This window comes from Thalassophryne amazonica, chromosome 8 (assembly GCF_902500255.1).
Source record: "Thalassophryne amazonica chromosome 8, fThaAma1.1, whole genome shotgun sequence".
Classification (NCBI taxonomy): domain Eukaryota; kingdom Metazoa; phylum Chordata; class Actinopteri; order Batrachoidiformes; family Batrachoididae; genus Thalassophryne; species Thalassophryne amazonica.
The window spans coordinates 57,381,687-57,394,170 of NC_047110.1; the positions used below are offsets into that span (position 1 = coordinate 57,381,687).

Genomic DNA, 12,484 nt, shown 5'->3' on the forward strand with positions numbered 1-12,484 from the left:
ATCCATCCACTTTTGTTCTTGTTCACGTTTGTTCATCATATATATATGTGTGTGTGTGTGTGTGTGTGTGTGTGGCTAATGATTACACAAAACTTGTATAAACTTTGATTCAAGAATCAGAATTTTTAGAATTGAGTATTTGTCCCAGTGAGTTATGAGTAATTGAGAATAGAAGGGGAGAATGTAAAGTACTAAAAGAAAAAAGGAAATAAATAAAATACCTCATCATGGCACACATACTGGATTAGGAGGAATGAAGGTTATATTGACTGGAGAGCAAAAAGAAGGAAATGAGAGAATCAGCTCGGTTATATTACTCAGAATTGTTGATGTTCTAATAAGCTAAGTGCAGTCCACATAACTTAGGAGTGGTAAGATGGCTGCCCGTTTGCTTCAGCGGTTTGTACCACTGAACTCTAGTGTGTAGGCAACCACGCTCAACGCCCCGCCGACACGCCCCACCTACACCCTCTACGCTCCGCCCACACGCTCCACCCCCGCTCCCCTCTGCGCGTGACGTTTGAGCACGTTGCCAAGGTAAATAAAATAGCAGTTAGTGCACAGAAGCTGTTGTGTGCAGACATCAAATTGCAGCAAGGAACAGAAACATATAATAGAGGCCAGAAATCACAATTTGAGGAGTCAGCACTGATCTTACAAGCAGTCTAAGAAGAAGAAGAAGGAGCAGTTGTGAAAATGGCAACATTGCGGCAGGAGCATAGTTATGGGCTCTCTGGTGCTCAAATCAACAAAAACACCACCAACCAAAGTTTCTACCAGATTAAACTGACTGACAGTGCGATCTGGATGCTGGAAACATATCAGAACCTGAAGGTAAGAACCGCTGTAGCCTTAACTTTCAATTTTATTTCCAACTTCCACCAACTCTGAAGAAAATATCTCTATATGTTTGTTGTTTTGCTGTTAAAAGGATTTTACTTGTCAGTTATGAGTAAATGGGTTTTTAAAAGGTTTTAAAGGTACACGTTTTTTTAAAAATGAGTGATTAAAAATGCCTAAAGCTGTAAAAGTCTGTGATTTTGGATTACAGTCATTAAATTGATTTTTAAAAGATCATTTTTGTGTAATTTCACTGATAAAATTGAGTAAAGAAGCTGTCATCTGGAGGAGACGTGTCCTGGACCTGGATTTGATTTTTTTTTTTTTTGATTTAATTTGAACCATAATTCTACACAACATACATAAATCTATAATCGCTGATGATGAGACTGTGGTGTTTGGAAAAGACCACTAGGGGGCAAGCGCTCCCTAGTAAATAAAAGGGATGGTCTGCCTGCAGCAGGTGCAGACGGTGTGAGAGCCATGGGTGGACCTGGACACAAGAGACAATATTATTTCCATTGTGCACCAGTTGGTTCCACAGTTTGGACCGTGGGATAGTGCTAATGAATGTTTTGATTAATATTTAAGTATCACAGACAGGGTTTCGGGTCACACTACGCATGAGTTATTTGTATGGATCACAAATACTCTAAAAAATTAATTTCTTAAGTTTGTGGTCTATGGTACAACCCCAAATCAGAAATAGTTGGAATGTATGGAAAATGTGCAAAAACAAACAAAACAACATTGTGATTCCTACATGTACTTTGATTTTTTTTTTTTTTTTTTTGTGGCCAGTATGAACCAAAGATTTTTCATGTTTTGTGTGGTTGGTTTCATTTGTTAATATACAGTGCCCTCCAAAAGTATGGGATCACTTAGTATTTCACACATTTTGATTTGTTTATGCCATTTCAAACACAAAATACAAAAAAAATAAACATTTCTAAAGTGATCTTCCTTAAATTCAAACTGAAAGCAAATCTGTACAGCTTGATAGAAATTAATGAAAATATATATGCCAAGATGATGGGTTGCATAAGTAATGGAATGCTTTGGTATAATACCTGTAAATAATCAGTTTTATTGCAAGTTTTCTTCAGACAAGTGAGGGGATGGATACATGAACATTTATGAGGTCTGTTAGAAAAGTATCCGACCTTTTTATTTTTTTCAAAAACCATATGGATTTGAATCACGTGTGATTGCATCAGCCAAGCTTGAACCTTCGTGCGCATGCGTGAGTTTTTTCACGCCTGTCGGTTGCGTCATTCGCCTGTGAGCAGGCTTTGTGTGAGCACTGGTCCACCCCTCTCGTCGGATTTTTATTGCGAATAAATGTCTGAACGATTTGGAGCTTTGCTGCATCAATTTTTTCCAGAAACTGTGAGAGACCTCCAGGTGGACACCATTCGGAAAATTCAGATGGCTTTCAGGGATGATTTTATGGGGATTACACAGATTAAGGAGTGCTCCAGCCGGTTTAAAGACCGCCCACAGCTGCTGAGAGCGCGGCGCGCTCCGAGCGCCGATCGACAGGCTGAATCAACCAGATCATTTCCAACGTGAAGGCTTTGTTGATCCGGGACACTGAGGTCCACTGGCGCCCTCTCTGGCGCTATACCAGCACCGCAGAGAGGGCGCCAGTGGACCTCAGTCTGCGGTTCACCTCCACCTTAAAGACACTAACCACACGTTTGAGGACAAGGAAGTTAAAATATTAGCCAGAGAGAAGAAATGGTTTGAGAGAGGGGTCAAGGAGGCATTCTTTGTGAAACGTTTGAAACCCAGCCTTAACCGGGGAGGGGGTCTGAGACACACTTTATCCCCTGTTTACAATGGGGTACTCAGGTCAAAGGAGTTTCAGTCTTTTGGTCATGGTAATGAGTCATTCACGTCATCAAGGGAGCCATCAGAAAGGCATCCATCCCATCATTAGAGGGACAGCTGTCCTGCCATTAGGTGTGCTAAACTACAGCACAATAGTTGCTAATTAGAGCTATTGTTTAGTCACTAGCCTATAGCAGTCCTGCCTCTCAGTAGGAGGGGTCTGGTTAGGTTTAAAACTCCAGCTTTTGTTGGCTTCTGTTTTATTCTTCTCTACAAGAGTCAGACAGAAGTCAGACTTCCAGAGCAAGAATTTAGCTGAGGAAGCTTCTGCGATTGTGAAGCGAAACGTCCTCGCGTCAAGCAACCCAGTCAGTCGAAGATTCAAGCTTCTCTACTATGGAAACCACCTGGACCAGTGAGAGCCTACACAGAAACAAGGTCAACATCTATTAGATTCTATGACATGTGACATATGTTACCCTGTATCAATGATAACTAAGTATGACAGATGGTGCAAACTATTCCTTATTAGAACCCTATTAACCCAAACAATAATTTGCATCATTTTTTTACTGAATTTTAGCAACTTTAACTTTTGACCCTGTACAAACTGAAATTGACCTTTGTCACCATTTTTGCCTGTTTTTCCCCATAACCCCAGAACATTCCATCATACATAGTACAAACTATACTTTTTTGGAATTGTTATGATCAGACAAATAATATGATATAGTTTTCAACGTGATTGGAGCATTTTAAAATTTTGACCTCTATGTAATTCTTCATTGACCCCAACCTGGCTACAGCTACCACCCTCGGATGGCTATCATACATTTTTGTGTAGGCCATGATACACTGATGCTGGATTCTAAGTGTCGTTTAGGCACTTCAGCGGTACCGATTACGCCAAAAATTTAATGACTGGCTCATGGATTATACATTCTTATTCTTCAGTACTGCATGTGTTTTGTTTTTTTAAAGTGCCAGTTATGTGTACAGTCTTGGTTCAACCTGTGCATCAAGAAGGTAATTGTCATGCAGGGAAAGGATGAGTGATAATCACTTTTTTTTCTTTTCTGAATCTAAGACACACTATCAACAAATGTTAGTGAACAGTCCCTTTTCCTGCTCAATCTCAGCTGCAGGACAAAATGAAAAAGAGTTTCTGTCCACTTTGTATTAAAGGACATGTTACCTGTTGATTAATGACTTTCTACGTTGAATCATCCTTTGAGGTTTTGGCAGGTTTTTGGGTCGTTTTTATGAACCTGGTTGTGACAGAGATACTGGGGAGCGACATATTGCTCAAGTACAAGCTATCCGTGACACTATAATCAGGATTTGCCTTTCAGAAAGGCTCCTCCCATAACTGTCTACAGGTCATCAACTTTGACCTGGAAGGTTCTGCGTAGCTTCAGTGATTGGTCCAAGGTGGGAGATTATTTAGGTTATATTCAGTGTGTAAGGGAAAAAAAAACAAAGCAACGACTGAGGGTGGACTCATCTGTTTCAGTAGTTGCTGAGGTGGTTAAAGTTGTGAACAGTTTTTCAGCTCTAAAATTAGACTATATCACATCAGACTACATCTTTGAGAAATGCAGGTCAATGATGATGATGATTCCAGATGGCCTTTATTTCCAACAGGATCAGTGTCTTAGGGTTTTTTTTTCTTAGGCTCTTGTCAAACATATTCACTCTCCTAAATGTTTCTCATTTTTTCTCTTGTATAGTACATGAGATTCCAGCACCGACCACAGATGCCCCTGATGCCACAAGAATGATCAGGTTCAACTTGTCCAGTGAACCACAGTCCTATCTCGAGTGCATTCAGCAGTACCGTCTCAGGATAAGCAGCACTCACAACTGCTTTCACGCTCATCTGCAAATGGAATTCAAAGACTGACACCACAAGGCTGTACCAGTCACTCACCCCTCTTTTAGGGCCAAAACACACATTAGGTTCTATTCAACATGATCCCATAACACCCAGAGGGCGTCTGCCACAGAGGTGGGACCAGTATAACTGAGAACAGTAAGGCAGTATTTGTGGCCATGTGGGGTAAAAGGGGTCAATGAAAAAGTTAAATTAGTGCTGCTGTATTTCGGCGTAGCTCCTTAACTGGACACCTTGTCATCTGAAGAGATGATTTATAACACAGGTTGGGAATTTGCATGCAGAAAGGAGAAGTTCACAACAGCCGCTCTGTCTGTGCGTGCATTCATGCATGTGTCATATGATCGCCCACGTTGTTATTGACAGCACTGCCAGAATCTCAGCTAAATTGGCAAACTGACTGAGCTGAACCAGATAATTCCTAAGTTTAAACTCTAATAGGTCCTCCCTCTTTTTTCACTTCTCCCTAAAGGGGACGACAGGGACCACCTGGAGAGCAAAGGTCACATTCAGGGCAAGATGACCGTTTGTGCCACAGAACAGTCCTACCAGACTATGCGGGAATCCCTGTCTCAGATGGAGAAAGCCAGTCGGAAACGCTCAGCAATTGAGATCGAGAGGAGGCCAAGTAAGATGTTTATTAATGTGTTTCTCCTCCAAGCTGTTACGTGTTTCTGATCTCAAGTTTACATGGCAGTTTACAAGCACGTAGAGATCAAGAGCAAATAGCAGGGAGTTTTCATGTTGCCAGAAACCTTCCAAACTATTGTATCCTGCTGATATCCTGCAGGTAGTTGCCATACGGTGTGAAAGTTATCACATAATTGATCAAAGCGCTGAATTGCAGCTATTCATGCTTTAAAAAAAAAGAAGAGAGAAATAGAAAGGTGTCTATTCGGATGTCTTTGCTCTTCAACTTTAGGGTGTGATTTATATAACTGGATTTAGGCTTGGATTAGGAGAGACATGTTGGCCAGGCTGTAGATTACATACTTCTTTAGCATTTTGCTCATCTGTGTTAAAAGAATCCTGCCCTTATCTTTCACAGATTTCATGTTGAAATTCATTGTCTGACCCTCTTTTGTTTTCAGGAAAGTTTGGAAAGGTCCAGAGGAAGCAGAATCTAATGCCAGGCTCACGCAGCAGCAGCAGTAGCAAGAGGAGCCATGTTCTCAGCCCTGTGGCACTCTGGCCCTTGAGGGAACGGCTTATTCATCGGCTCACTTTAAGACCACACAAAAAATCTGATCTTCTGCTGTGGTTGGAGAGAGAGCAAGCCGATTTAGAGGACATGGCTGAGCTGATCTTGGTGTTGGAGGAGGTGAGACATCTGGCACATTGCTGTGTAAATACACTGCTGACACGAGACTAAATACTTTCAAATGCAACCGTTAAAGAAAACGCTAAGATACCTTACACAAGCAGAAACATTAATATGACTGCATACCTCCTCTAACTAGCAGATTATCATTGTTGTGCATCTGAAAACTGTAATCTCAAAAGATTATGTTGATTTAGTTTTATTTTTGCCATATTTTCTGTGAGCTTGTTCACAATGTTTTGGCGTCCCAAAACAGTCTTCAGGTGGAGACTGTGCCGCGACTATTAGGTGTAATTAAGGCTGTACGTTAACTACCTGTGGAGGAGAAGACTGTGATTTGACAGGAGAGCAGTGGCGTGTCTCCAGCTGGGATCTGATGTCTGAAAATTTAAAGTGGAGGGTTTGTATCATTCTGGAGGAAAAACATTTTGTTAAACAATATAGATCCAGTTCAGTAGAGACACTGAGGGCAGAACGGTGTGTTTTTAACTTTAATGTGGGTTTATGACTGTATGACGCTTCCAGAACCTCAACCAGATTCTCTCACAGACGATGCTGTGTGAATAACTTTGTTTCTTTTTTCTTTGACCTTTAGGTCAGCAATTGGAACCCAGCTGCTGACTGCTACTGTCTGAAGCCTGAGCTCCTCACACACGTCCAGAGAGACTGGCCTGGCTACAAGAGTGAGGAAAAGCAGCTCATTGACAGGCTCCTGAGTAGGTGGGTGTCACCGCCTCCCACCCCCAAAAAAATCCCCCACACAAATGCTCTCTGATGCTTAGTTAGTTTTGTGGAAATTCTCTGCTTTTAGCTTTACAGCAGAACATTTTGGAGTTTTGAATCATAGTTTTTGTGATACATTTTGGCACATAGCACAGGAGAGACTCAGGGTTTGATGTGTTTTGACGGTGCTGGCGTTGGCACAGAAAGGCCACCGAGTTCATGTAGACGTCTGCTGTGATCACGTTGAAAGTGGAGCTTCTAAATGACTCTGTCTCTGCATTGATGAATCTGTTACTGGACACATCAAAGCATCTGAAAATGTTTGCCTTGGCGGCATTAGCACGGACGGTTCAGAGCAGCAGGGCTGAGCTCTTCAGGTTGAGCCTCGCAACCTTGCTCGTACCTTTTCTCTGAGAGATCCTGGTCGCACGCTTCATGAGAATTTTGAGGAAAAAGTGGCAGCATTTGCTAAACACTCTGTTAACAATCCCTGCTAAGTGTAAAACACAGCTGTACTCAGAAAACAGAGTACCAAGTGTGATACAACAGAGATACATGTTGTAAACTGGATTTGATTTCTCAGGACACCCTATTATCGTATTATCGTACCCTATCGTATTTCAGTAATTTGAGATTAAAGGGGGGAAAATGGTCCTGAGCTCAGTGACAATCACATGGTTGAAAGTGTTGTGTGAACCAGAATTTTATTTTTTTGGGGGGGGGGGGCTTGTTCTGTGGTGTTTTTTTGGGGAAGGAGCTGTAGGAACCAGATTGACAGAAGAAGGTTTGGTCCAACACAGGTGAAATCTGCTGCTATTGTTCTGTTCTATTGTTCCCTGACTGGACTGTGTTCAGTCTTTGTGGCTGCCTTTTGCATATTGTTTCTCCAAAGCCATAAAACACAACATGAAAAAAATCTGCTTTTTTTTCTCTCCAGAGTGTTTTTGTATTAGATATTGTCTTCTGGAAGCCACGTCAAAATGAATAATTCCTGCTGATCCACTTGCTTTGTGACTCATACATATTTTCTCCTTTTTCTTTTTCTTGACACCTCATTTTAAAATGACTGTCCCGCTGAAGATGCTATGTCCTTCATTTTTTTTTGTTGTTGTTTTTTGTTTTTCCAGGAAACGCCCATCACACTCAGACCTGTCCAACGATCCTAACCCAAAAAAACAGATGACATCATCCCAGCCTGTGCCTCCACAGATGCCCTCTCATGGAGTTGGGACTTCTAGAAACCCCCACAGCTTGGCCCTGTCCTCTGCATACCTCCACAAAGGTCTGTTTCTGATTTGACCAAAGCCTTCACAGAGTGTAGTTTAAATAAAACAAAAAAGTCAGGTCTGGGATTGTGCACTGATGCACAGAACACTGCATCACTACACTGTGGCTGTTCAGTCGGCAACAACCCAGGCAGACAGGTGGTCCACCCCCCACCTCCTGCAGGTAGTAATCTGTCTGATGCATCTACGTGATATATATATTTATATATAAAACAAACATTTTTTCAACTAATTTTATAAATCACGACGTGTTAAAATTGTGCAGATCATTTCGTTCTTGTTTCATGCGTGCACAGCTGTTATAAATGAGTTTGGCCCCATTAGGCCAAATTGTGTCACCAATTTTGTTGAAAATTAGTGTCTTCATTTGTGAGTAATCTTGTTGAAAACACAAACACATGGTTGAACAGGGACAGTGAACCGAATGAATTGTACACGTTGATGACAACACTTGTAAAGAAAAGTTCATCAGTTCATCCTGCTTTATACAAGAGAGTGAGGAGTTGAATGCTGCCTCCATATCTGGGTGACCTTTGACCCTGAGACACAGCAGGCAGCGTTGCCTTCTGCCTTCCAGGTTGCTTACATCACCACCTGCCCTGGATCAGGCCTCTAATCACAGATAGTGATCAATAATTCCATTAGCCTTGATGCAGCTGGTGCTTACAACATTCTTATTGGCAGACTGACTTCACCATTTGTGTCTGTGTTTTTTCTTTCTCTCCTCAGGCCACACGGGAGAGAAAGTGACGTCTACTTTAACTTCATCGACTCCACTCCCCGACTATGTCAAGTAAGTTTAATTAAAGTTGTGTTTCAGCCTCGTACACACTGTACATTACTCATTTCAGGAGGCATTTGAACTTAGAAATCAGCTGCAGAAATGGAGTTTGAGTGACAGAATCAACAAGTTATTTTTGATCATTTTGAACTTTTCCTCAACTGAGCTTACGGAGTGATTTATTTAAAAAAAAACATAAAAAAAACAGAAGCATATGTCTTACATGTGTGCATCTGGTCAACACACATCATGCTGTTTTATGGCAACTCATAAAACCATTCTGCAGTGCCATCAACCGGAAATATTAAGAATACAAACCTAATCAATCATTAGTTTTAAAATGAAAAAGAAAAAAGTTTATACATAAAAACACATCTCAAAACAGTTCTGCAGTGTCATTATATGAATACAACACAAATCAAGGAATATCTATATATCAATTCAATGAAAAGCTTTGACATTATAAATAGACTCAGAACTATTCTGTAGTGCCATCTAGTGGAGATATTATCAGCACAAACAGAATCACTGATCATTTTTACCCATCGACAAAATAATGAAAAGATGCTAATGTTAATTCTTCCCCCAGTTCTTTCTGTAATACTGCCCCTTACAAAGTACAAACTTGAACTATTCTGCACTTTTAAATTTAATCAAAGTCACAGCAAAAATAATCAAGCCTGGGCCCTGCAAGAACTTCTCTTACAGACGATCCGCTCTTACAGAACCCCGGACAATGGATACAAGCAGTTTTTTATACAGGATTACATATACGTAACAGAGGTGGACCTTATTTCGCAAAATCCTTCTCTTATTGGCCCCGTGGACATTCAAGGGAGGTCCATCCCTCTGCCCGCGCAATAACGGGAGACATATGATTTATAATTGTAACCTAACTCTCTTTATCTTAAGTGGTACAAACTGGTTAAAGCCAGTTCTACATGTACATACCAAAGAAGAACAAAGGAAAGTGAGAATAAGAATGAAACTAACAGTATAACCATAAATGAAATAACTACCTTAATACCAAAACAAGTATAGAAAACAAATAAAGAAAACCATAATTGAACGCAGATCTCATTTATCAAGAAGAACATGACTGGAGCACTTTTAAAATTACTTTTAGGTGTACTTGTACAGTATAGTATGTTTATATTCATAAGAAACATTTGCTTTTTTCATCGGAGTCTAAAAGTCTTTTTTTCATGAATAGTAATCAGCAAGTGACTTTGTTCTATACCAGGCAGTACAACTATAAAGACATTAAGTTTTTTTTTTCCAGTTGATAATTTGATTACACTTTCATTGAAATAGTGTTGATTTTCTGTTGACAGATTAAGCTACAAACAAATGACAGCAGGTGAATAGCTTTCAATAAGCTCTATTTTGGTTTTTCAGCAAATACAGCACCATCACAACATTGGAGCAGCAGCAGAAATGTGAAGAGGAGTTTGATGCAGACTATCATGAATACCAAGTTATTCATGACCGCATCGCCACTGCCACAGAGAAGTTTGTGCAGATGAGCTCTGAACTGGACACGCTGCCTCCTGGGACGGAAGCTTATCAGGTACTGTCTGGACCAGCAGTCGACTCATGTCCATAAGAAATTTGACAGGGACAGTTTGCATTTCTGTAGACCACTATAATGGAGTCAAAATAAAATAATCAAGATGTGCTTGTAGACTTTTAGCTTTAATTCAAGGGTTTTCACAAAAATATCACATTAATCATTCAGGAATTGAGGCCATAAGTGGACAGTCAGGATTATTCTGAATACAGATAATCATTTTGACAGGCAGTTTTCATAAGACAAGTCAGTGGATGGATACATGAACATTTCCCAGTCAATGAATATGTCTTGGACTTACTTCTCTCATGATCAAAGGATGTGAACTTTCAGCTTCAGTTTGCCTCAAAGCATGAAAGACGTCAGATGAGACTTGATCCATTTACTTGTATGAAGGTCCTTCAGTCACTGGTGAGGTCAACAGACAAAAGATGCACTGTTCCCAGTTTTTTCAATCACATTTGCAGAAGCCTATAACATCTTCAGAGTTGCCCTTGGTGGCTTCCCTACCTAGTCTCCTTCTTGTATGGTCACATAGTTTTCGAGAACTGCCTGCTCCAGACAGATTGACCAAACAGCACCATGCTGTTTGTATTTCTTTGGGATTGAGGTAAATTATGTCCAAGACATATGTAGTGATTTCGAAATGTTCATGTATCCATCCCCTGACTTGGACTTGACTATGTGCTCTCCAGTACCAGACAGACAACAGATTACATATATGTCTCTAACACTTTTTTCTGTTGTTTCCACAGCGAATGCAGGACGATGTACTGGAAAAGTACAGACTCTATCAGAAAGTAAGACTTTTTTCTGTTTAATTTCACTGTTGTTGACACCACACATAATTACACAGTTTGTCTCACTGTTTTGTTGTTTTTTTGTTTGTTTTTTTATGAAGTGGTTTCCTGGATATCAAGAAGACAAGAAAAAATGTATCTTCACCATAAACTGGCGCATATGAAAAAGAGGATTACAGACTACAACCAAGCACTGGAGACCAGGGTGTGATCGGACTGGACTGAAAGGAAGAAAGGAAGATTTATTTATTTATTTGTTTATTTATTTGGCATATAAAGTTTATACGAACAGAATATTTATTTGGTGTATTTTCCATGTTTGTGTGTATATGAATTTCACTTGACTTTAGTTCAAACTTCGGAGGGGTTTTTAGTAGGCTTTTTCCTACGATACAAACCTGGGTTTTCTTTAAACCAAAATTAAACAGCCAGTCATCGGTGTAACTGGTGCAGACATTGATAAGTGAGTGGAGACCTGGGGCCGTTGAACTCAGTACTGTTACATCATCAGCATACACGCGTGCTGACTTTGTAATCTAAGACTCTAACGCCGGTATTAGCATTTTGTAAACTAAGTAATAAATCCTTAAGCAAGGGAGATAAACTTCCTTGCTTCATACCCTTAGTTAGATGAAAAGAAGGGCTGATACTGTGATCCCATCCAACACAGGCAGAGCTATTTTTGTATCAGTTGTGTCGGAATAATCAATACAATGTGAAATTTCATCATACAATTTGAACAAAGGACCATCGTGTCAAATTGAGTCATACCATTTCTGAAACAAGTCTCCCAGCCTGATTTTTAAGATAAGATAAAACTTTATTGTCCTTAAAACAGAAAGTTGACTTACATGGGCTGCCGAAGCCCCGAGACGTGAAAACACATCAAACATTCATCATAAAACATTCAACATAAAATAATTTTAAAAGTAGTGTGTGGTCCGCAACAGTGTGTTCATTTGGTCTCCCTCTGATTTAAAAGTGCGATGGAGTGTGGCACAAATGAGTTCTTGTATCTCCTCCTGTAATGATCCACTCTAAAGCGCTTCCCAGAAGGAAGAAGAACATGAGCTGAGTCTATAGAGATTTTATCCGCAAGTCGTAAGGCTTGTTTCCTGCGCAGCTCTGTGAATTTGTTCTCCACCGAGTGGCCCACAATTTTGGAGATGATGTTGAGGAGCCTCAGTATCCTGTTCTTCAACTGCACTGAGAGGCCACAGAACCACTCAGAGTGTGTTGCTGTATGGCAGCTCTGTGTGGTTCAGAATGACTGGACTGGCTCCAAAGGTTCAGAGTCTCCTTAGAAAGTATATTCTCCGCTGCAGCTTGTTGCACAGATAGTCTATGTGAACACTCTAGGAAAGGGCGCTGTCCACATACACTCCTAAATATTTGAATGAGTCAGACTGTTTGATGATCTCCTAATGTATATGACC

The 12,484-nt window shown here is 40.4% G+C and overlaps 1 protein-coding gene across 1 annotated transcript; it reads left to right on the forward strand.

Moving 5' to 3' along the window:
• The first annotated feature begins 696 nt into the window (after positions 1–696).
• LOC117514909 (RNA polymerase II elongation factor ELL2-like) lies at positions 697–11,212 on the forward strand. The gene is made up of 10 exons (XM_034175480.1): positions 697–834; positions 4,026–4,074; positions 5,040–5,195; positions 5,659–5,888; positions 6,484–6,608; positions 7,739–7,893; positions 8,627–8,690; positions 10,077–10,248; positions 11,004–11,048; positions 11,150–11,212. The coding sequence occupies exons 1-10, from the start codon at positions 697–699 to the stop codon at positions 11,210–11,212; spliced, it is 1,197 nt and encodes a 398-aa protein (XP_034031371.1).
• Positions 11,213–12,484: the final 1,272 nt, after the last annotated feature.